Here is a 25,570-nt window from a genome sequence, read left to right as displayed (position 1 = left end):
TCTGTGTATTTCATGCAGACCAAATGTAGAGAGAGAAAGCCAGCCATGAGCCGTCTTCGAGAGACTTTGCCCAGGACTACAAAAGCCGTCCCTGCTATGAGGGACTCCTTGCAGAATTCTGAAAACCAGGGCTTACAGAGGGAACATTAGCAGCTAAGGGAATTCCTGATGCTGAGGGATCTTTGAGGAGCCCTTGGATGTGACATAGGAAAAAAGGTCAGCTTTCAAACACTTGCTAACCCACAAAACCAGCCCTAGGATTGAGCTTCATACTTAGAAGATAAAGTTCGATATGCTTAAAATGGTTTGTGATTACTCCTTCACCTTTTCCTTCACCAGGTGTACTAAACTTCCTCAGGTGCCTGAACTCACTTCTGGCTAGGCTGGGGTCTAGGCTGGGACCTGTCTAAGTCCTGTTCTATGCAAACTATTCCCAGGCCCCCGGGGGGGGGTGTCATTAGCCAGATAGAGTTAAGATGCCCCTTATAGGAACAGTAGCAAATGAGACATTATTCAACAATAATTTGTGCCTCTCTGTCGTTATTAACCAGCACCGAGATGGGAAATTCAAGCACAGTGTAGATCATGGTGGCTCCCGTGTTAACTGGCCTTAGTCAGCTTAAGACTAACTCGAATAGAAGGAGAGCAAGAGGATAGGGTGGGTATGGGAGAACAAGATTATTGTGTGACATATCTGAATGCATGGCAACAAATGATGAGCTGTTAAGAAAATGAGAATTAAATGCTAAGAGCACTGAAAGAACTGAAAGATTATCTTGTGCCTCAAGAGTTTGGGGTGAGCTTTATACAGGAGTCTGGACTCTAAGGACTGTCCCCAGGTGGCTATTGGAAAATGAAGGGCCTGGGAAGTCCATACTTGGAAATAGGATCGAGAGCTAAGTGGGATGAGGGATGAAGGAGGAAAAGCTACATTGGTAGATGGGGCTGGACCATGAAGAACACAAGTGCCAAGATGATGGATCCAAATGCCCATGGGAAGTCCATGTAGTGAAAGAATGATTTTGAGCTAGTGTCTCGGTGCATAAAAACTCTTCCCTCCACCCCCCATGTTGAGAGGGCCAAAGAATTCATGCCAGACTGTCTCAAGACAAGGGAGTTAGGAAGGGAGACCAGGGGCTCTTTTTCCCAAACATTAGAGACACAGTACTAATACATTTTGATTTTCAAATAAAATCTTTATGGTTAGATACGATTTTGAGTGCTTCAAAACTTTTTCCTCTGCGGAGGCCAGTTAGAGACTCTTGCCTGGGTATTCCCAGGGAGGAATTGAGGTTACATCTCCTATCAGACTCGAATGTCAGCACAAGGTATCCCCAAAGTACCCCCCAGTGATCTGTGACCCCACATACCTACCCACCCAACCATTGAATGCCCACCTGGTAGTGTTGCAGGCTGTGTGCCTAAGTTGCAACAATGAATAACAGTGTCCTCTCTAGTGCAGGTCAATGTGTTGGGGTGGGGGAGTTGAAAGAAAGGCAAAACTTTGATAATCGCCACAGCTGGGAGATGGGTACTTGGGAGTTCATTATACCATTTCTCCTGCTTTTTGTTGCCTTTGATAATTTCCCTAATAAAGTTAGATAACACTCCTTTTTCTCAAGAGAGAAAATTAGATTTGATAGATGCCTTTATCACAGGGGCAAGTTCAGCTTTCAAGTGACACCCAGGGTATTAGGAAGAAAAACCCTTGGGGCAGGGTGCAGAAAGTGGTCGGGAAATGCCTCCTGGGGGAGGGTAACTGTTCTCTGAACTGTTCTACGGGCTCACATTGAGTAAAGAAACCAAAAACTACAGGTCTGACTTGGCCTTAGGTTTTTTGAGAAGGGCTAACAGATCAGGGTCAAGAGTGAGAAACTGGCCTCTACCACATTCCATCCCCTTATCTACCTTTTCTTCCTTCCCTTTTGCTTCAAGTCAGCTGAGGTAAGTAGGTATTTAGATTTTGGGCAACATCTGAGCACCTACTATATGCCAGGTGCTGTACAAAGGCCTTTGGGTTAGATTCTGCTTACACCATTTTATACAAGACGGAACCGAGAGTCTGGAAATTCCTCAAGGTGTGGGGGGCGTGACACAAGCAGACAAGGGCAGTTGGGGAACTCAGCCCTTCCAACCCCAAATCTTGGAAAATAGGTCCGCAGCTTGGGATCAGGCAGAGGTAGCTTTGTGGCTTTGAACAAGTCACTAGGCCTCACTGAGGTGACTCAATTTCTCCATCTATAAAAAGGGTACAGTAAAACCGTGTAAGGTTTACTTATTTATTTTTTAAGGATCAGAGACCTTTCAACTGTCAAGATCCTGGCACGAAGGGAGGGCTCCATAAATGGCAGCCATCATTCTTGGACAAGTGCCGGCACATCCTCCCGGGCGCGCCTCCCGCCGGGTCCCTCGGGACAGGCCGGGCCCGCCCCCGCGGCTCCGGTCTCGCAGTGCTCGCGGCAGGTGGCCCAGCATCTCTGTACCCACGCCCCGAAGCGAGCGGGGAGCACGGGCCGGTTGGATGACCAAGGTCTCCCCTGGAGGATCGCCTCCCTCCCTCCACACGCCCGGCGCAGGTGAGGTTTCCGGCCCAGGCGCGGAGACAGCGACCCAGAGAAGAGGTTGAGGCGGACAGCGCGGCCCGCGGCCGGGAGAGAGGGTTCTGCGGGCGCCCCCTCCCTAGCCCCGTTTCACCCCAGGACCAACCCCGGCGCCGGGGCCCGCGGGCTGCGCGCTCTGCGGCTGCGAAAACCCGGAGAGGCGGATCGGAGCGCGCTCGCAGCCAACTCCTCCGCGGTCCGGCCGCCGAGCTGGGCATGCTCAGTGCGGCCGCCGCGCCGCCGTCCGCCAACTCGGAAGCTCGCGCTCCCGGGCCGTGGGGGCGAGAACGCCGGCGGCGGTGAGCCGGCGTCGCCCGCCGCCCCCAGACAGTGGCAAACTTCGCGGTGTCCCTGGAGCTCGCCTGGACGAGACTGCTACCTCACAAATAAAATCCAATCTAATCCCCCCCCACCATCCCAGCCCGAATCATGGAGGCTGTGGCCGCCCAAGTGCCGCCGCCGCCGGCCCCTGCCCACTAGCCGGGGACCAACAGGTAAACTGTTGGGGGGGGTGGGGTGGGAGGAGGAGCTGCGGCCGCGGGGAGGCGGCGGGCTGGAGGAGTCCGAGACGCCCGCGGGCTGGCTGCCCCCGTCGGCGCTCACTGCCAGCCCACCTCCCCCTTTTCCCCAGCCCTTGGAGGGGCAGCAAAGGGTTAAATCGGCCCCGCGCCACCGTGAGCACGGCCCCCTCCAGCCGCCGCGACCGCCAGCAGCGCGCCTCGGCGCCTGCCCGTAGCCGCCGAGGGGACCAGAGCCTTGGATGCGCCACCGGAGCCCGGCAGGCGTCTAGGAGGCACCGGCCGCTTCACCCCGTCCGCATCCCTGCCTCCCCCACCCCTCCAGGCCTCTCTCCCTCCGCTCCGGCCGGGTCCGCGCCCAGGTGGCGGGGTCTGCGGGGTGCGTGGCGGCGCGGGAAGGATCCCTGCCGTGGAAGAGGGGCGGGGGCGGGCTTCTCTGCAGTCTCTTCCCGGGGCTGGAGGGCCACCACTCACCTTGGGTGAGCACTTGAGCCACCCGCCTAGGCGCCAAGAAAAGTTTTTTTCCCCCCCCGGTGCCCCTCCCCCACCCCCTACCCCCTGTCCGGCTGGGGTGGGTTTGGGTCCATTGGTGAAAAAAGTCACACGTTCCCATCAGCTGCTCCTCCCCCTGGGGACAGGGTTGGGGGGGTTGGAACGGGAGGCTGGCTCCGCGGGAGACCCAGGCGGACCTCTGCCGCCACAGGAGCGACGCGTCCCGGGGCTGAAGTGCAGCCGGGTGCCCGCCGAAGACTGCCCCCATCAGTGCGTGTCTGCGTGCCGGGCAGCGGCAGCATCCAACCTGCTTTATTCCTGCCTGCAGCGCCACAGTGAGCGAGCGAGGAGGGGGAGAGAGGGAGTCTGTCTGCAAAGTGCTGCTCCCTGGTGCTCAGAGGCGGCTGCTCCAGCTCCAACTCTCATTCATTTCGCCGGTTAACATGAGAGATCATGGCCGCCTTCGGGCTTCTCAGCTATGAGCAGAGACCGCTGAAACGCCCCCGGCTCGGGCCGCCCGACGTCTACCCGCAGGACCCCAAGCAGAAGGAGGTAAGGGCGCCGGCGGCCTCCTCCGCAACTGGGGCCGCGCTCCGCAGCGCTGACCCGGGGCCAAGTTGGCCCAGCGGGTATCGCCGGCGCTGCGGGGGGAGGGCTCGGGAGGGGGCCAGGCGGAGGTGACCGGGCTGGGGGGCTAGGGGACCCCCGGCGGCGGAGGCCCAGCGGCTGTCAGTCTGTGTGCTCCACTGGGTTGCTCGCTCTCCGGGTGCCGGGTCGCTTCCCGTTATCGGGCCTTGCACTGCGCCGCTGGGTGCTTCACCGGGTGCTTTTTTGCCGAAATCCTCTTGTTCCCTCTCCCCCGCTTCTGCCTGCTTTATTTTTCTCCCCGCTGCTTCGGTAAATCCTTGTAAACTTTTTGAAAAATGTTGGAATGCAGTGCATCCGACACAGGTCTTACCTTTTGCGCCAGCTGAGCAGGGACGAGGGGATGGGGTGAGGGGGAGACCTTTTCTGTTCAAATTTTCCGGTTTGGAGTGGAAGTCGTTTTTATCGAGGTGATAAATATTTAGCTCTTTGAAGGCACTTCTTTCTGTATCCCTCTCTCTCTCTAAAAAAAAAAAAAAAAGAAAAAATCAATATTAGGGGGAGCCTGATTTTCGTCCCTAGAGAAATTGGTTTAATTGCTGGAGGCTGTTTTGTATATGTAAAAGCAGACGGGTTACCTTGGAAGGGAAATAAGTCCCGAGATTGCTTATTTCTTTGAATGAAATTGGAGAAACCTTGACTCTTGCCTTAGGTACACTAGCTTCAATGTCTAGAGTAACCATGGCATTTTATAGCCATTTATGTGTTTGTCAGTAGTTAAGAAGTAATTATGTAACAACTCTCCAGTTATAATGATCACCCTTGGCTACACAATTTGCCCAGGGATTTGCCTTTTTTTTTTTTTTTTAAGATCACCTGCTACCCAGCTGTGCTTTCTGAGTTTGCCAGCTGCAGCCCACCCATCCTGTTTTCTTCAGCAAAAAAACGAAGTGAGCACATTGCACAACTTCTTTCTGAGAATCTAAAAACATTCTATTAAAAGTTTGGAGGCCCACCGACATCACAGAAAGGGCTTTGTAAAGAAGGCAGGAGGGGTCCTTAAAACTTCTCTTTTGATAAAGGTATCTGTTTCAGTAATAGAGGAAGAATGCTTGTTCTGGTTAAACTTCTGTTAATGTTTCTAAAAATTAAGGAGCGGCAATTCCTTTTAGAGACTTAAGCGCATAAACATGTTTGAGCATCCGTGGAGTAATCCAGATTGAAGCTGGGAAGGTTTTACAGGTGGTTCTCAGTTGAGGCTTAACATGAGGATGGATTGAGGAGATCTTGCAGATTTCTTTCCCACCTATCTCTCTCTGGGCTACTCCCACCCAGATTAAAGTGAACTGCTAAGGACTAGAAATAACAGATGCTAAGGACCAACTGTAACAAAGGTAGTAACTTAAAAATTAGTGTCAGGAAATTTTTAAAAGTTTGGGGGGGGGGAATGACAAGGATACTGATTGCCTCATCTTTCTTATCTTCTAATGTCTTGCTGCATTTTCCAGAAGGAAGTGTAATTAATAGCATCTCTCTGCTTAACGGGACGGTTGTCGAGAATGCCATTTGGGTTTATTTAGTGTTTATTCCTCAGGTCAACACTCATTCAGGAGTGGGACCTCTCCGATTGGAAAAAATACTTTTGGATTTTAGGATTTTGCAACGTTCTGTGGAATTCTAAAACTGGAAGTGACATTAGAGCCTATTTTGTATAACTTCCTTTTGACAAAGGGAAACTGAGGCCCAAGAAAGCTTTACCTGACTTAAGGTATGTGATAGAGAAGCCGAGGATTTGGACCACCAAACCAGTATTTAAGTCAAGACCAATACTGTGTTAAGGATTTATGCTAAATTGTGTTGTTCTGCTATTACTCCCTTTCCCCCAAGGCAGCCAGTATTTCGTCTGTCTGGAGCAGAGTCAGAGTTAAGTGTGACTGTAGCCAAATTTGAGTACAATATGGAACAGGTGCTTGGCTGTTCTTGGGTGGTGGTGTGGTGAGCAGTGTTTCACCAGCTTCAGTTATTTATGTACTGCCTCAAGAGTTCTACCCTATCCCTGTATCACCTGTATTTTTATTCTAATGTTTTCTTTAACGTTTAAGAAAGTTTGTTTCCTAGGCAGCAATACCTATGAAGTCATGGAGTCATATATACATTTGTAATGCAAAAGTTAGAATCCAGTTGTGCGTATGTATATATTAAATTTTTATCTAGCTGATATTACACACACATAGGATTATACATAATAAAACCAGGCTATAACTATTAAAACTTTAGAAAGTTTATCTGTGCATTTAAAACCTTTGTTGTGTTCCGTCAGAAATCTTTGTCCCACCCACATTATGGGAAATGCTGATTTAAGGGAGGAAGTATGGGCTTTGAAATTGGGCAGACCTGAATTTGGATTCTGGCTCAGCCTCTTTGCAGTTGTGTGGCCTTGGGCAAGTTGCATAACTTCTCATTTGTAAATTAGTATAATTGTTCTATTCAGAAAATTTTGAGAACCCTGGTTTGAAATGCATTACATTTGTGTGAGAAAAACCCTCCTCCTGGTGGAAGCTATTCTTATTACTATAGCTGTGTCTCTTATTATTGTTAACCAGTGCTAGTAGCGTTCTGGAAAACAGCTCCTGGTAGATAGCCTGGAACCCTTGAATGAAGATCCCCTATGGAGGAGGCCGGGAGGGTGGGGAGAGCTGGAAGATTTAACCCGCTTGATTATGACTATATTCTTTTGAGTGACTATATTCTTTTGAGCGCTTGCCTGTGCATCAGCACTCCACAGGACTTTATTTTTTAAAATATCTTGTGTTATAATATCTTGTCTTCTGACTGTCCTTAAGCCTTAAAAACAGAATCAGAAAACTGAGAGTCACCCTTGATTTCCCGTTCTTCCTTATACTCCATAATACATGTTTCAGGATATCTTGTCTGGTCCACGTGTATTTCCAATCCATCCACGGGTCCCCAGTTTCACTAGTATGCTCGACTTCCTTTCTGTTTCAGGCTGACTTTTCTCTGCCTCTGGGCTTGTATACAGGCTGATCTGTCTGCCTGGACACTTGTGTGCCTATCTACCCCTACCCCCACCATTCCACCCACTCTTCTCACCTTGTCTTTTGGTGAGGAGGGTAGCTCTGGAGCCAGTCGGCCTGGGTTTGAAACTTGGCTCTCCTGTTTACATGCTCTTTATTCTCCACATCCCTCAGTCTCCCCTCTTGTAGCTCCACTGGGCTATTGGAACATTACATGAGTAATGCATGTAAAGCGTTTAGATGGACTAGAGTCTGGCATGGATTCAATACCCAAATATTGTCAAGGCCTGTCTCTTCATCCTTCAGGTCTCAGCCCAGCGACTTTTCAGAGGCCTTTCTAGTATAAGCATATAATTTGTAATTTTGTATTTATGTGCATGCTGCCATCCCCTACTAAAGGGTCAGTTTTGTGAGAGCGGGGATGAGCACTGTTTCTAGGCATCACTAAAGTACCTGCCACCTCGTGTCGTTAGTTCCTGGGATGCTGAAGGCGTGAATACTTGTTGGAATGTATGAATGAAAGTGGGAATGAATGAATAAAAAGAGGAAATCTGGTGATTGAGGGGTGTTAGGGAAGGTCTAGGTTAAGGCAGAGATTATCCTTGACATTCAACCTTGGAGGTGACAAGGCTGAAAGTAAGAAGGAAGAGGAGTTTACCCTAGGTTAGAAGAGGCCTAAACAGCTGAATGATAAATATTTTCAGGAAGTCAAATTAGTGAGAAAAACAGTTTGGGCCAACAGTGAGATTTCCAGGCATCGAGAGCTCTAGAGAGTCCCACCAGTAGAGGGGTTGGGTGGCTGGGTGTGCAGCCCAGAGGCTGCCCAAGGACAAGTCCAGTAAAAAGTGGGGAGGGTAGGGGAAGGAGTGGGAGGGGGGGTTGGAGAAGGGGGGTGGGTTAGTGGTGGTGGTGGTTGTGTCTGCATGTGGATAACCCACAACAGGTGTTCTCAAACTGGACCTACCTGAATCACCTGTAGAGCTTGTTAAAAACAAATGGTTTTTCAGATTTAGTAGTTATGAGCCAGGGCCCCATAATTGCATTTCTTTCTTTTTTTTTTTTTTTAAAGATTTTATTTATTTATTTATTTGACAGAGATAGCCAGCGAGAGAGGGAACACTAGCAGGGGGAGTGGGAGAGGAAGAAGCACCAGAACGCCAGAATCACGCCCTGAGCCGAAGGCAGACGCTTAATGACTGCGCTACCCAGGCGCCCCCATAATTTGCATTTCTAACAAGATGCCTTATTAGATCTTTTGGCTGCTGGTCCAGGGCTCCACTTTAAGGACCCTGACTCTGCATCGAGTTCGGCAGAGGCTAGAGAGTTCTGCCTGATGCAGGTAGGGCAGATCTGGGCATCCCTGTATGGCTGAATTTGCTGTAGTTTGGTTTAGCAGCCAACTCAGCCAGGCTGTGGTGGGCTTTTCCCAGTTGTGCCTTCTCTTAGCTCATATAAAAGGGAATGAGTCAGGAAGTCTCAGTCTCCCTCTAATGGCTTTGTATTACACTTGGAATAACAGATTCCTTACCTAGGCCTTCTAGCCCCTACCATCTGGCCCTTGTTCACATCCACAACCACCACCTGTAGCCAGACCACCTGGCTTTCAGTTCTGGCTTCATCACTTACTGCCTTTTGGACTCAGATCTCACTTGTGGAATGGGGTTCATATTTGTTCCTACCACATGGGGTTGCTGGAGAGAATAAAATGAAATTTGAACCATGTCTGGCACTAAGGGTCCCAGGATTTCCTGTTGTATTTATAATATCCATAAGACTTTTTGAGATTTGGCCTCTGGGCTTTGAATCATCCCTTTCAGACTTGCTCATTCCTCTCTCGGCTGTGTGGTAGGACCAGTGGCCACTTCTCTCTCTTGCCAACAGGCTCAGCTCTTTTGTGTCTATGTTCCTGTTCCTTACTGCCCCTGTAGTCATGTTTCCTGTTGTTTGGCTCTTAGAGACTCCCTCTCAAGGAAGCCTTCCTTGTAACCCATCCTTCCTCATCCTTGCTAGCTCATTATCTTGTGTTAATGGGTTTTTGCAGTGCTGGTCACTGAAATATGGTTGCTGTTTTTCCCCATGGTTTTCCACACTAGAATGTAAACTGCATGAGAACAGGGGCTTGTCTGTGGTGGTCACAGTTTTTGAGCTGCCTAGTGCCTGGGATTAGACTAGGTGCTCAGTAAATAGTTCTTGTAGAAATTAATAAAATGTAGAACTCTTAATGAGCAGTCATATTTATAACATTTAACTGCCCCAGTGCTTGTTTTATTTTGGCAAAACCTGTTAATTTTCTTGTTAGCATGTACAGCTCTTAAAACACAGTAAATGGTTATTTTAGAGACAGCTGGGGAGGTGGGGTGAGGGGAGGTGAAAATTTGTTTCTTCATAATCTTTGAGAGGGAGGGTGTTGTTAAAGTTGCCTGGGAAAAGAGGACGGGTTGACCAGTTGCCTGGGGGACCATAAGAGAAAGGGAAAAAGCTTCCTCCTGAGATTAATTGGCTGGCTCCTGGGCCTATCGTAGACCTCCTTGAATACCAGTGTTCTGGGAGGAACATCTGTATGTTTAACTTTTGTCTCATGAGACTCTTAGGCCGGAATCAGTGTAGGAAACACTGGGTCAGAGGCCCTGCTTCTTCCTGCTGCTCACAGAAGTGTTGCTACCCAAACTTTGTGGCCAATGAGTAGAAACCCAAGTGGCTGTCATTTCTCAGCGTCTGCTAACACCTGCAGCAGAATCGTCAAAGATGCTTGTTAAACCTGCACATATAATGGTCCACCTCAGACTTGCTGAGTCAAAATTTCTGGGAAGGAGGCTGATTAATTTGCATTTTAAACAAGCTTTTCAGGTGATTCCTAAATATATGAAGTTTGAGAAAAATGGCTTCGGTTTGTCTTTATCTTTAGAAAATGTAAACCAGACTCCCCCTTATTTGCTAGCTGCTTCCCACTATTTGATGTATTAAAATCTTTAGACAAATATACCATCTGAAGTATTAGTACCTTTTGGTACAAAATAGTGCAAATGAATTTAGCTACTTTTCCCCATGAAGTTCTGTTCTAATAACCATGGTTCCCAGAATAGGCTTCTTTTTAACAGCTGTTCATGGTTTATAGCAGAGTAGAATGCCTTGCCTTGCCCTTGAAATACCCACATATCCCTTCTTTGTGCACTTGGCTAAAATGGGGCTTTGGGGAGCAGTTCTTGCTTTGTCCCATGAGGATGTTTTTGGACTTGTTCAGGGCAGTGGGGTTTTCTGTTTGACTGTGGGCCTGGGCTCTCAACTGGGCTCTTTGGGGACTCATGTAAAGCCATTAATTTCGGGTACAGCCGCTGTCCGTTAGCCTGTTGGGTTTTTCACTTAGGCTGGCAACTGTGATGAGGAAGTGTGATCCTTTAGGAAGTTAGAGGACCCACAGGATGAAGTCTGGAAGGCACACTGTGTTGGGTGAGCACTAGGTAGGAGAGGGTGAACAGAATCCTAGGATGTTAGTTCAGCCCGTGCCTCTTGCGGGTGTGTGCACATACACGTGAGAATGAAGCGGAAGGAGGGTGGAGTAAGTGCAAGTGGAAACTCCGAGAATTGTGGTGTATTCTAAAGTTGTCCTTTACTGAAGTTCTGAACCCCACTTTTGAGGCTTCTTGACTGGCTAGGCAGGGAGTAGAGAAGTTGGAGGGGTCCCTAAGAATGAACACGATTAAAAGTTCTCTTCACAGTGTGCTCCGAGCAGAGTGAAAGGAGCAGGCAGACTTAGCCTGGGGAGGAGCTGACCTCAGTCTGCGTGGGGCAAGCCACGTGGAGGGAAGAAGTCTAAGGGCAGTGTAGAGGGAGGTGCCTATCTCCTACACATTCCTTGCAGAGAAGGGAACATGGAAACACTTTTAATTGTCTTTAGATAATGTCTGAAGCTGGTGATGGTGACAAGAAAGTTTATTAACTGTCCTCTGGATTTTGATTTCTCTGTTTAGGGAAATCTACATAATAAAAATATCATTATATTACAAAAGAGCATGATTGTTACCTAAAAAAAAATATATATATATATATATATGCCTACATAATCTGGAGGGCTTATCAACCACATGCAAACCATTGTTATCTCTCAAGGATGGGATTAGGGCTGATTGTTTTCCTTTTGTACTGATCTTTATTTCAAGCTGTAAAAATACTCGTGCACTACTATTGTTATTGGAGGAAATGATTTAAGGAATAATTATTAGGTAATTTTGGTTGAGTGTGCAGGATTGGGCCTTTGTTGTTCGTTCCAAACTAAGCTAGAACCCCTTTAGCTGATGAGTAGACAGAGGGGTCTGGTAGGGTGTAGGGATAGACACGTATGCACCTGATGCTGCGGGAAGTGTGGTGAGGTTGGGGTTAGGGCTCTTATGTGAGTATTCCAGCTCTGCCACTTGCACTGTGTGATTTGGGGTGCTGTGTCCTTTTCCTCACCTATGAGTTGGGAAGGCTACCTAATCATCTAGATTGCTTTGAATGTGAAGGAGTATTGTAAGCGTAAATTGTTACCAGATGTGAGGTATAAATTCACTGCTGTGCTAGAGCAGATTTGTACCAACTGATTATTCAGATTTTGAGAATTTTGTCCACTGGTTCATATCATTTTGGTATCTTGAAGTCTAGCATATTTACACCAACGACATGGGCAAATGCTACAAATTAGGTTTTTTTTTTTTTTTTTTTTTTTTTAAAGATAGTTGTTAAACGCTTACCAGCACACTCCTGGATATAGTTGTATGCAGCACTTTGTTGAGTATTTGACTATCATTCTTATCCCAGTATTCCCTTACCAGCTTCCCACAAAATTTTTTTTTCAAAGCCAGACTCTCACTTACCTAACCCCTCTTGCCTCTTGCAGTGAGCATATGACTTCATTCTGGCTAAAGAGATTTAGTGGAAATCTACTTAGGAGTTCTGAAGAACTTTTTCTCATTGAAAAAAGTGCAGGCACGGGGGTGGGGGGAATGACTTCTCTTAATGCTCTGATAGCTCCTTAGTTTTCTATCCTTGGAAAAGTAATTAGAGGGTATGATAGTCTGAGCTAGGGCATCTATCTTGTGCCCGTGAGGCAACAAGTCTATGAATGAAAAGCAAGCACAAGAGGAGGCAAGTGAGTGGCTTTATGAAAATTAAGCTACTAAACTGACCTTAGGACCACTTCTCCTGGACTCATGAAGTAAACAGTAGATGTCCACATGGTTGAAGCCATTTTGGACGAGTTGTCGATTTCCTGTAGCTGAAAGCATTCTGATGTTGTCATGGTGCTTTTCTTTTTTGTTTTTGTTTTCTTTCTTTTCTTTTTTTTTAAGATTCTATTTATTTGACAGAAAGAGAGAACACGAGCCGTGGGAAGGGCAGAGGGAGAGGGAGAAGCCGATCAGGGAGCCCAACAGGACCCTGGGATCATGACCTGAGCCAAAAGCAGGTGCTTAACTGACTGAGCCACCCAGGTGCCCCCGTTATGGTACTTTTCATTTATATATTGGCACCTGAAATCATCACAGCATATGCCGTTCCTTTTTTTTTTTTTTTTCCCCTCCCCTTTCCAGAGAATGCACATTCCAGAACTCTCTTACTCTCTGGATTAATGGGTATATAGCAAGAGACAGAGAGCACCTTTATCTTGTCTGTTAGGCAGTAAATTCTGCCCAGTGCCTATCAGAAGCTTAGAGGAGGGGACCTGGCTCAGTCGCTTAAGCATCTGTCTGCCTTTGGCTCAGGTCATGAACCCAGGGTCCTGAGATGGAGCCCCTCATTGGGCTCCCTGCTCAGTGGGGAGTCTGCTTCTCCCTCTTCCTCTGCCCCTCCCCCAGCTTGTGTTCTCTCTTTCTCTGTCAAATAAATAAATAAAATCTTTAAAATTAAAAAAAAAGAAGCTTAGAGGAAATGGAAATGGCTTTATTTCCATTTCTGTCATAAAAGGTTTAGGTGGGAAGGAAGGAAGAGCCCTGACCTGTTCTATTTGGAGAGGAAGATTCTATGGGTCTGTACCAGTTTTGGGGGAAACCAGGAATGTTTAGAGCTGGAAGGGAACTTAAAGTTGTGTTGTTCTCATTTAATACAAAAGGAAATGGAGTCCCAGAGAGGTTAAAGTGACTTGTTAGGCAGATCTGGGCCCAGCACTTGTGTGCCCTGATTTGTTCTTGGAACTTTACTTGGCCTCCCCTCTGTACACAGCCTGTACTTCTGGTAAACACCCTTGCGTTGTCCTGGTGGTGAGGATTTCTCTGCGTTTTGGGGCACCCAGTGTCTCTGTGAGAGCTGGGGACTGTTTAGCTCACCATTTGATCTTTGAGCTTGCCAGAATCTTGAATGGGGTCTCTTGGGCAGAGGAAAGAATACTCTGGAAGCTCAGGCATTCTTGTCTTTGTGTTTTTCAGTGGAAGGTTCCCAGCTCTATCTATGGCCTCTGGTGTAGATAGCTCTGGCATTGGCCTTTGTGGGCTCTGTGTGTTGGGGATCAATCCCATCTAGTTTTAATTTCCTTGGTTGAGATGCTCCTTTATTTATGCATAGCTCTCTTGGAGATACAAATAGACAAGTGGTACCAGTTGCCTACTTCCAGGGAGCAGCACTTACATGTTGTGCTCTATATAAATGGATGCACCCTCCCCGCCCCCACCCCCAAGTTATGAAATGCTATGGCCCTGAGGAGAAGAATTTTAGCCGCTGGGTTTTATTTTCCATGTTTTGAGGGAAATATTACTGTACACACACACACACACACGCCAAACAAATTCAGTCATTCAGCCAGTATTATTGAGCACCTTGTAGGCCCTTTGCCAGCTGTGGCTTCATGAGGATAGGGCCTGAAACTTTATTTATATTTTTAAAATTTATTTATTTGACAGAGGGCAAGCACACAGAAGCACAAATGGGGAGTAGCAGAGGGAGAGAGAGAAGCAGACTCCCCAGTGAACAGGGAGCCCCATGTGAGGCTCGATCCCAGGACTCTGGGATCATGACCTGGGCCGAAGGCAGATGCTTAACTGACTGAGCCACCCATGTTCCCCTTAAAAAAGAAATTTTTTATTTCTTTTAGTACTTTTATGTTCTGTGTCCCTGGCTTTGAGTACAGCACCTGGCCCAAATCTAGGACTCAAGATTTCTTTTGTGAGTAAATGTAACAATAAACAAATGGTGGGAACGTTGGTCCTGGGCCCCCAAAGACTTCAATATAGAACAGCGGTTTTCATTTTGGGGTGATTCCCCTTCCCCTTAGGGACATTGGCAATAGTTTCAGAAATCTGGGTTGTTGGACTGTGTGTATGCGCATATACATGCCCATCCTGGCATCTAGTAGATAGAAGCCGGGAATGTTTCTGACATTCATCAGTACTCTGAACCGGCACCCCCCCCCCCCAAGGATTATCTGACCTCAAATGTCAGTAATTCCAAGGTTGAGAAACCCTGGTCTAGAGGAAGTGATAGACTTGTACATAAGGAATACAATGTTTCAGATATTCTTTGAGAGGAATGTACAAAGTGCTGTGGAAACAGGAGGGGGTGACCCATTTTTTTGACAGGACCTGATAGAGGAGATTTTGAGTCAGGGACTTGAAGGATGTGTAGGAGTGGATGGGGCTGAGGATGTGGAAGAAAATTAATTTTGGGGAAGAGGGAGCAGCTTGTGCAAAAGGCCAGAAGGAATGTGTGATGTGCTCTGGGCTGTGGGCCTGAGGCATGGTGTGGGATACGCAACGGGGAGCTGGGCTGGAGCAGGAAGGAAAGGTGGGATCTAGTTATGGGGCCTTTGTAGGCTGTGTTGAGGCATTTGGATATTATAGTGGAGCTGGTGAGGTGCCATTCCAGGGTGTGAAGTTCAAGGAGTGAGATTTAAGGTGACTCATATTTGCAGTTTGAGGTGACAGTGGCTCTGTGGGCCATATTGAGGTAGAGAGACTGCCTAGCTCGGTCCCTGACATTCCGTGCCTGAGGGTGGACGTATTAGTTTCTTGCAGCTGCCATAACAAGTTTCCACAAACCACATGGCTTAAAACAGTGGCAGTTTATTTTCTCACAGCTCCGGAGGCCTCAAGTCCAAAGGCAGTGTTGGTAGGGTTGCACTCACTCTGGAGGCTCTAGGGGAGAACCCCCTCCTTCCTCTTCCAGCCTTTTTTGGCTCCAGGTGTTCCTCGGCTTCTTTGGGGCCCCCTCAGTCGGATTTCTGCCTCTGTCTTCACCTGACCTTCTGTGTGTGTCTCTTCCTGGGTGTGCCTTATACGGACACTTGTTACTGGATTTAGGGCCTACCTGGGTAGTCCAGGATCATCTCATCTCAAGATCTTTAACTTAATTACATCTGCAAAGAACGTTTTCCAAAATAAGGTAACATTTACAGGTTCTGAGATTTGGTGTGGATATCTTTCAGGAGCCCGTTCTTTGGCCAAGAGGGCTTGGGAAGAAAGAGGAGAGGATTTAAGAGATTATTTGGCGGCAGAATTGATAAAGTGGATGTGCGAGGTAAGAGAGAGGAGTACAAGAATATACCAACATTTTTAGATGAGGCCAGCAGTTCCCAAACTTTCTGATCTTAGGGCCTCTTCACAATCTTAAACATTATTGAGGATCCCGTAGAGCTTTTGTTTTTGTCGGTTATATCTTGATATTTACTTTATTAGAAATTAAAACTGAAAAACTTTAGAAATATATATCCATTTAATGGTAATAAACCAGTTTCTTGTTAAAATGTTTTTTTAGGGGCGCTTGGGGGCTCAGTCGGCTAAGTGTCTGCGTTCCTCTCAGGTCATGATCCCAGAGTCCTGAGGTCAAGTCCTGCATTAGGCTCCCTGCTCAATGGAGAGCCTGCTTCTCCCTCTGCCTGCCATTCCCCCTGCTTGTGCTCTCTCTGACCAAAAAAAATAAAAATAAAAATCTTCTTATGAACAATAACTTTTTACAAACAAAAAAATTTAGTGAAAACAATGGCATTGTTTTACTTTTTTTGCAAATCTCTTTGATGTCTAGATTCTCACATCTAGTTCTACATTCAGTCTGTTACGATATATTATCTTGGTTGAAAGATCTGGAGAAAATTTGGCCTCACACAGACCTGTTGTTGGGAAGTTCTTGGGAACCACAGAGGACTTATACCTGGAGAGCCACTGGCTCACACAATTGGGTGGGAAGATTGATGGTGGTCCCAAAGCCAACATGCTGTAGGGAACAAAATAACTTGTTTAATTTTTTTCCAAGGGTGGTGAAGGTGGGGATGGAGAGAACAAGATCCTTTCTGAATGTGTTTGATCTGAGATGCCTGTCAGGATTCAAGATCAGAGTGTATAGTAGTGGAAGCTGGAAATCTGGATTTGGGTGTGATATGTGCATAGGTATTTCAGATCATGGCTGTGATTACCTGTTAAGTGTGCAGAGAGATGGAGAAGCAGGCAGACTGAGGATGGAACTGTTCAGGGCTTGCACATCCTGAACCCTGTCAGCAGGAGCTCTGAGGAGGGCACTTGTTAGGGAGATGGGTATAGGATGATGAGTGGCCCAAGGGGAGAGGTAACATCGGGTGAGGTTCCAGCTACTTTAGTGGTCTCTTAGTTTAGCATTTTCTTTCCCCAGGACTTTTGCACATGTGCTTCCTACTGCTTGGTTGCCTTATTCTATCACTGCGAAGTGCCTGTTTTCTCCTCAGCACTCAATGCAGTTTGTGTTTGTTTCTTATCTGCTCTGTCTCCCAACTAGTGTAAGTTCCGTGAAGCAGGGACTATGTCCCTTCTATTTCCCACTGATCACCAGATGTCAGGAGAGAGTCTGGTAAATGGTAAAAGTTAAATATATGTTGACAGGATCTGGTAACCACATGGTCATTATTAGCCAATGGTTATTAGAAGCCTGGTATGGGGCACGGGAATGCCAGGATATATAAGATGTGGTTCCTGCCCTTGAGGGACTTTGACTGGAGGGATGACACACCTCTTCACTGGGCGGTGAAGTCATTGCAAGTTTCAGTGGGGTGTTGGGAACAAATGAGGGAGGGGTCAGTTTTTTTGTGAGATTAGAAAAGTCTTCAGGAATGGGGGTGTTTTCCAGGTGACAAGGCCTTCTGAGCAGATGGTATGAGGAAAGGCACAAAGATGGGAAATAGGACATGATCTTCCGGTGAATTGTCTATAGTTCAGTAAAGTGAGAGTACATGGAGTCTATAAACTTGAACATGTCTGTAGATTTTGGGGGGCTTAGAGAAGTAGAGCTTAAAACTGCTGGAGAGAGCAAGGATATCTGCTGAGCAAGACTGACTTGGCCCTGGGGCCAGGGGATTGAGATCCCCAGGGGAGTGACACTTTATGCATAGTGTTCTAGATTACTGCCTCTCAGAGAGGCGGGGAGGCAGGATTTACATGGGGCTCCCTGTTTATCTCGAGTTTTCTACAGGCATTTTCAGAGTCAGTTTTAATGTGCAGAGATTTTCCTCGGCAGGAACAAACTTAGCCTTCAGCCCACATCCAGTGTGCCACAGCTATGCAAATGCTGCCTGTTGTCAATTAAAATTTGGTAGAATTTGCTGCTTTCCTTTTCCAGCCATTTCATTCATGGATTAATCTAATGAGGTGGTTGAGATTAGGACCATTTAAGGCATTGGCAGCAGTGAAGAACTAATAAAAATGTCTTTGGTCTTAAGTGTCATTGGGATTTTTTGCTAAAACTCTGGTTTACATAAAGATATTGGGGGGGGGTGCGCTCTCAAAATTATGTCCAAGGCATTGCTAAATAATTTACCTCTCTCCTGAGTTCTGTGAGGAAGGTTAATTGACGTTGCTCAGTTTTTTGTTTCTTGTTTTTTTTTTTGTTTTTTTTGTTTTTTTTTAAAGCTTCACACAGTGGTGTGTTAGTAGGCAGTGTGGAAAATATTTTTTGGGGTCAGAGTCGTTTTTACTCCTCTGTCAGTGTTAGACTAAATGGCAGCTCTGTCTTAAAAAAAAAAAAAAAGATTCTTTATGAATTGGAGATACTATTTACATTTTGACTACTCACATGAGATTTGCTTTTAAGTTATTAAGTAATCAAAATGTTTTTGAAGTTATATTTTCATTTACTTAGTACTTGATACATACTGCCCACGGTGCTAGGTGATGTGGGGGTGTAGAAAAGAAATAGAAGTCTGCTTCTGTCCCCTCTAGAACAGTGCTTCTCAAAATATCTGTGCTGAGGGACAAGTTTTTTTTTTTTTTTAAATTAATTTTCAATCTGTTGCAGACTGATAGAAATATGATTAAAATGACTTACTAGAAAAATACAGCTTGAATGTAGTGGCGATGTCAAATGGCTGTAAAAGTTTCCAACCTCTTACTCTCAGTTTTTGCAACTTTCTTTTTGAGGGCCAGTAACAGTTGTGGACCACACTCTCAGGCGCTGCTCAAGAAAGTAACATCTGGTTCACTGACACACACAAAGCATTTAGAAAATGACCGGTGTATTAATTTATTTGAAAGTCGAGGACTAATCCATACATTGAGTACAGTGTGTAGAGTGCTGCATTATGTCACAAGAGCCAGTGTTGTTTGTGTTCGTTATCCTGAGTGCTTTGCAGGCTTGGTTTCCTGGCAGCCCCACGAGCACCTCTAAGGTGGGTACTGTTATCTCCTTTTTACAGGTGGAGAAACTGAGGCATGGGGTGGGGGGTGGACTTACTTAACTTGTTCGAGGTCAGTTGGCTGCGAAATGATGGAGTTGGAGTTGGACTTCTGAGCCTGTGTTTTAACTATCCTCTATATATAGTGAGGCTAAAAATGCTGCATGAGTTCAGAAAAGAGAGGATTGGAATGCTTGGAGGTTTCACTGGAGGGAGCAGGGTGGGAGGGGCAGGAGCTGAGTGAATGGGGACATGTTGCACCCTTTCATAAGAAAAAGCTGAAGGTAGGATGAGTGGTGAGGCGCAGGGGTAAGGAGGGGTGTCGTGCTTCCGAAGATCAGGTTTGGAGTGCCAGCAGGTTGGGCTGCAGGGGGTGGTGAGGAGCTCACGTGGTCCTGCTGTCGGATTTATCTCACTAGCTCATGCCTAATAAATCTGGTGGGGGAGAGAGTGGAGTCGGGGAGGCTGCGAGGGAGGTGGCTCTCGTAACCAAAGCTTGAAGTAAAAAGAGCGCGACCGATCAGAGCTTTAAATAGGACTGGAGAAGAATTGGCAGTTGGTGACAAATTGGTCAAAGGCAGTGAGAGGACTGTGGAAAATGCTCAGATTTCTTGGACCCTGTTCAGCTAGGGTGCTGGGTCCTGTTGCTTGAGGGACCTCCAAGTAACATTTTTGTGCTGTCTTTAGTGATATCATGGGTATCCTGAATGACTTTATTGCCAAGGAAAGTGAATTAAGACTCCCGCTCCACATTGACCCTGTGGCTTCTGGCCCGAAGTGGCCGAAGGTCTTTGTGGAGATTCAGTTTATACTGCTTGTCCCATACTTTAGGTCTTGCCCTCGGTACCTGTTTTCACCTCCTCCCGGGCTACTTTGGTGGTGGGTCATCACCAGAATTGCTTGGATGGTTGGCTAAGCTCCTTGGAAGAGGTGGGAATGAGCAAGCCTCCTGAAAATAAAAAGGGTGGAGTCTGAGAGATGTTAACAGACGTTAGCTTTCAGACAGCATTTTCTAAGGTGGACTTTTGTTTTCTTGACTCAAAGCTATAGCCTGTTTCCCAGTAATTGACCTGGAACAAAAGAACAAAATTGCCATCATTACCAACGAAAAAGAGAAGCTTCCAGTCTCTCTTCCTTCTCTTCCAGGCGGGAAGGGTGATCTCCAGTTTCACCGGATTTTTCCTACACCCATTTTATCCCTCTCACCCAATAAGTGTTCCTTTCTATGCATTTGCAGTTCCTTTGGTAGAAATTGCACAACGATCCTTCCTCCAGGTGTGTGCCTCGCATGGGGTCCGGGATGTAATTAGGTGTGAGGTAGAACGATAACAAAAGAAGTCAGGTTAGGGGGTAAGTGTGAGTCACTTCACTGGACAGTTAACTTCAGAGAACAGAAACCACGGCTTGTGTTTATATTCTCTGCCCTCAAGTCACCTAGCACAGTGGGAGGCAGATTCCAGCGCTAAGTGAAAAATATGATTTACAGCAAGAGTTTACCTGAGATGTGATCACAATGCAAGAATCGTGTGGGGCTGTGACTTACCTGAGCAGTGGGGGGCTCTAAAGAGAAACCTGTCTTTGGTGGCTGCCTTAAATACAATTCTGGGTGGGACAGACTACGGGATGCATTACTTTTCCTCCTTTATAATCATGCAAATCCAAAAGTTCAAGTATTTTTCTCTGGCAGTTTTCTTAGTTTTTCTGAGAGCTACATCCAGGTGTTTGATATTGGAAGATGACATGCATTTGATTTGAATATGAATTAATGGATATAATTATTTAGATAAGGGAAATAAATGTTAAGTATATTTAGATATAATTTGAATAAAAAACTCCCCCCCCCCTTTTTTTAAGGATTTTACTTATTTGTTTGAGAGAGTGAGAAGGATGGAGCAGGGGGAGGGGCAGAGCGAGAGGGAGAAACAGACTCCCTGCTGAGCAGGTAGCCTGACTTGGGGCTTAATCCTGGAACTCCAGGATCATGACCTGAGCCAAAGGCAGACACTTAACTGACTGAGCCACCCAGGTGCCCCTACTCTCCTGCTTGCTTGCTTGCTTTCTTTCTTTTTCTTTCTTTCTCTCTCTTTTTCTTTTTCCTTCCTTCCTTCCTTCCTTCCTTCCTTCCTTCCTTCCTTCCTTCCTTCCTTCCTTCCTTTCTTTTCTTTCTTTTCTCCCTTCCCTCCCTTCCCTCCCACTTTAAAATGAGGAGGGACTGCCTGTCTCACCAGGCCACTTAGGGGCAGGGTGAGGGTTGTTTTGGGGGAATTGACGGCTCTAAAAACTGTGTGTGTTGAATGAACTCCTTGGTGGACATTTCCATCCACTTCATTGGAGGGTTACTGAGTACCTGGTCATGTGTATGATTTGGGCCTAAATGTGCTGGTCATACAAAAGATCTATAATTATAATGATGATGATTCCATTTTTAAAATACTTAGTGTGGGCACCTGGGTGGCACAGCGGTTAAGCGTCTGCCTTCGGCTCAGGGCGTGATCCCGGTGTTATGGGATTGAGCCCCACATCAGGCTCCTCCACTGTGAGCCTGCTTCTTCCTCTCCCACTCCCCCTGCTTGTGTTCCCTCTCTCTCTGGCTGTCTCTATCTCTGTCGAATAAATAAATAAAAAATCTTAAAAAAAATAAATAAAATACTTAGTGTGAGGGGTGCCTGTCTGGCTCAGTCATTGGGGTGTGCGACTCTTGGTCTTGGGGTTGTGAGTTCGAGCCCCATGTTAGGTGTAGAGATTACTTAAAAATAATAAAATCTTAAAAAAAATGTAGTGTGTATCTGTTGTGCTGAGTGCCTCACATGATTTTTACCTTTTCTTTAAAATGGGCATGTGAGTGGTGCAGGTACGTCCACTTCATGGGAATGGGAGCCAGGATTCCGATGTAGGTTTGTTGGTCTCCCCAAAGATCTCATTTTCTTGGGGAACACATTGTGTCTACTCGAGGCCTGATCCTCAGCCTACCTCTCAGCCTCAGTTTCTCACCTTGTAAAATGAGGACCATCCTGTCTAAGCCACTTGGTTATGAAGAGGAACATGAACGTGCTGCTTAATGGCCAGTGGTAGTATTCTTGCTCTGATTTTCCTTTTTTTTTTTTTTTTAAATTTATTTATGAGATAGAGACAGCCAGGGAGAGAGGGAACACAAGCAGGGGGAGTGGGAGAGGAAGAAGCAGGCTCACAGCAGAGGAGCCCGATGTGGGGCTCGATCCCATAACGCCGGGATCACGCCCTGAGTCGAAGGCAGACGCTTAACCGCTGTGCCACCCAGGCGCCCCTCTTGCTCTGATTTTCTTGTCTTTTTGCCTGCTCCTCTGTACAGGTGTGAAGGACTGGCTGTTTTCTGTTGAGCTCATATCCTTTGGTTCCCCCCAGGTCCCCCCAGTTTCTGATTGATGGCCTGCAGGTGTGGTTTGGATGGGGTGAATATTAATAGCAACGTAGATGAGGGTGGATGTAAAGAGCTGAGTTTCAGATGTGGCTTTGATACAAATGTGGCCCTGGTGTTGGAGATGCTGGTGGCGGTGGGGGAAGTGCTAGGTTGCCTTATAGGGGAGTCTTGTTCCCTTCAGTCAGTTTGGCTCCTCTCTTGGCCCTCTTCAGAAGGCTGGTGGCATCTTGGCAGCAATGGGGGACCTTCCTCTCCTTTTTTTTTTTTTTTTTTAAACTTCTCAGGCATTATGTGACACCTTAATTAAAAGAGATCCAAATTAATCCGTTCCTGTTTCTGTGGTGTGGGAAGCTGGCCGGGGTGTCCACTTACGTAGAGCCTGGTGATACTGTTGTGGAATTTTCTCAGCTTCTGTAGGCTTTTTGCAGTGGTGGTCCACTTGATTCTGCCAAATGGCTTGGATCGTGATGTCGGAGGGTAGTCTTGCCGTGAGGGATAGAGCAGCGCTTCCCCTCCTGCTTTCCCTATGGGGATGTATGTTTTAGTTTCTTAGGGCTGCCATAACAAAATACCACGAACTAGATGTCCTCAAACAATGGCAGTTTATTCTCTCACTGTTCTGGAGGCTCAAAGTCCTCTTCAGGGCAGGGCTGCACCCAGAAGCCTCTAGGGGAGGATCTGTCCTCACTTCCTCCAGCTTCTGGTAGCCCCAGATATTCCTGGGCTTCTGGCAGCGCAGCTCCCATCCTGCCTCTTTCTTCCCTCATCTTTTCTCCTGTAAGGACACCAGCCATATTGCATTGGAACCCACCCTCATTCAGTATGACCTCATCTTAACTTAGTTATAGCTGCAAAGACCCTATTTCCAAATAATGCCATATGCACAGTTACAGGCGTTAGGACTGACATATCTTTTGGGGTACACAAGTCCACCTATAACAGTGTGCCTGCAGGGCCTATCTCTGGGTCCTCCTATGCACATCCCTGGTTGGTCTGGGACTAGATTTTGCCTTCTGAGTCCTGGCTCAGGAGGTCCTAGGTGTCCCTTTTGGTTTTCTCAGAAACTTCAAGGTAGCAACCATCTCCCTTTTTTCCTGTTGTCTTCCATCATATCCTTTACTGGATTTTTTTCTGGTGCCATTAAAACATGCATGAGGCCCTCCCATCTTAGATCTCCCTCTACCCTATGGCCCCATTTTCCCATTTCTCTCCTCCTCTTTCTCCAAACTTTTCCAAAAGCATCTTGTGTGCTCTCTGTCTCCCTCACCTCCCACTTCTTCCTCTGCTCCTTCCAGTCTGGCTTCTGCCTTCGTCATTCACAAACGCATCCCTCACTGAGGTCACAAGTGACAGCCACATTCCCAGCGGCTCTTACTCATATTGATCTCTTTGTTGGTGAAGCACCGTCTTCTCTCAGCTTCTGAGCTAAAACCGCTGGTTTCCTTCTCTTTTCTCTGGCCATGCCATGTCTCTTTGAAGGCTTTTCCTCCCCTCCCTGGCCATTAAATCAGTACTGCATGTTCCGTGGGGTCTGTCCTAGGTCCTTGTCTCTTCTCACTTTACCCGTTCCTTAGGTGCTCTCAGCTGCCACCCCAGGCCTCAGTTACTACCTTTATGCAGACAACTCACAACTTTACAGGGCCAGCCTAGACTTATCTGCATTTTTAGACTTATGTATTTTAAGTGCCTATAAAACTATTTTGTCTCTTTTGCTACCTCAAACTTATGTTTAAAACTGAACTTGTAATCTGCTCCTCTTCTTATTTCATCCAACACTTCAAGAAGTCCAGTTGAGTAGCCCTCCTAAGTAGCCTCCCTTTTCTTTTCTTCTCTTCTCTTCTCTTTNACAGCAGGGGGAGTGGCAGGCAGAGGGAGAAGGAGAAACAGGCTTTCCGCTGAGCAGGGAGCCCGACATGGGGCTTGATCCCAGGATCCTGGGATCATGACCTGAGCCTAAGGCAGACGCTAAATCAGCTGAGCCACCCAGGCGCCCCCTTAAGTAGCCTTTTATATTTCTCTCCTCTCTATCCCTGTCACCACCATTTTGGTTCTAGCTACCATCATCTGATGTCCTGACTCTTTTTTTTTTTTTTTAATAAAGATTTTATTTATTTATTTGACAGAGACAGCCAGCGAGAGAGGGAACACAAGCAGGGGGAGTGGGAGAGGAAGAAGCAGGCTCATAGCGGAAGAGCCTGATGTGGGGCTCGATCCCATAACGCCAGGATCATGCCCTGAGCAGAAGGCAGATGCTTAATGACTATGCCACCCAGGCGCCCCCTGATGTCCTGACTCTTATGGGAGTCTGGTAACTAGTTCTAATCCCTTTGCCCTGAAGTCTCCCATTTATTCTCACCTAACTCCAATCGGGTTGTCTACACTGCAGACCTTCAGATGGGATGATGTCACCGCTGCATAAAACCCTTTACTGTTCTTATGATAAAGACAGAGGTCCTTCACTTGGTTCATAATACCCTGTGTGATCTGTCCCCACCCGTAGCTCAGCTTCTGGTCACACCTGAGTCCCTTCTGCTTCTGCATGACAGCATTCTTTCTTTCATTTTTCCAACCCTACAGGATTTATACATGCTATTCCTGTTCCTCTTGTTAGGCACATGTATGCCTGTGATTGCTGTGCCTTTCTGCGGCATTGACCCTTTTATCATTATGATTTGTCCTACTTTATCTTCGATAATGCTTTTTATCTTGAATTCTACTTTGTCCAGTATTAACATTGCCACTCTAGCCGTCTTAGGCTCATTGTTTGCATGATATTTATCTTTTTCCATCCATTTACTGTCAACTTATCACCTTTAAATGTATTTATTTATTTAAAAATTACTTTTTTAAATTTTATTATTATTTTTAGTAAACTCTATGCCCAACATGGGGCTCCAGCTTACAACCCCAACATTAAGCATCGCATGTTGTCATGACCGAACCAGCCTGGTGCCTGTCTTTATACTTAAAGTGTAGCAGATAGCTAGGTTTTGCTTTGTCGTTTAAGGATTTTACATTCCAGGTAGTTAACATATAGTGTAGTATTAGTTTCAGTTGTACAATATAGTGATTCAACACTTATATACAACACCCGGTGCTCAGCACAAGTGCACTCCTTAATCCATCACCTATTTCATCCATCCTGCCACCCTCCTCCCCTCTGGTGACCATCAGTTTGTTCTCTATAGTTAAGAGTCTGTTTCTCGGTTTTCCTCTCTCTCTCTCTCTTTTTCCCTTTGCTTATTTGCTTTATAACTTAAATTCCACATATGAATGAAATCAAATGGTATTTGTCTTTCTCTGACTTACTTTGCTTAGCATAATACTTTCTAGTGCCATCTGTGTCACTG

At 46.5% G+C, this 25,570-nt stretch overlaps 1 protein-coding gene across 15 annotated transcripts in view; it reads left to right on the top strand.

Annotated features, from left to right (window-relative positions):
- MED12L (mediator complex subunit 12L) overlaps window positions 1-25,570 on the top strand; it is a 361,057-nt gene that overhangs the window by 36,819 nt on the left and 298,668 nt on the right. For 6 of the 15 annotated variants that reach the window (XM_034664526.1, XM_034664571.1, XM_034664489.1 and 3 more), the window contains exons 1-2: window positions 2,596-3,094; window positions 3,939-4,162. In XM_034664526.1, coding sequence (XP_034520417.1) covers window positions 4,064-4,162 — 99 coding nt within the window. In that variant the 5' untranslated portion in view covers window positions 2,596-3,094; window positions 3,939-4,063. The other 9 variants (XM_034664507.1, XM_034664515.1, XM_034664565.1 and 6 more) reach the window with 5 other exon arrangements.

Source organism: Ailuropoda melanoleuca, chromosome 1 (assembly GCF_002007445.2).
Source record: "Ailuropoda melanoleuca isolate Jingjing chromosome 1, ASM200744v2, whole genome shotgun sequence".
NCBI lineage: Eukaryota > Metazoa > Chordata > Mammalia > Carnivora > Ursidae > Ailuropoda > Ailuropoda melanoleuca.
This window is presented reverse-complemented; position numbering and strand designations above follow the sequence as displayed.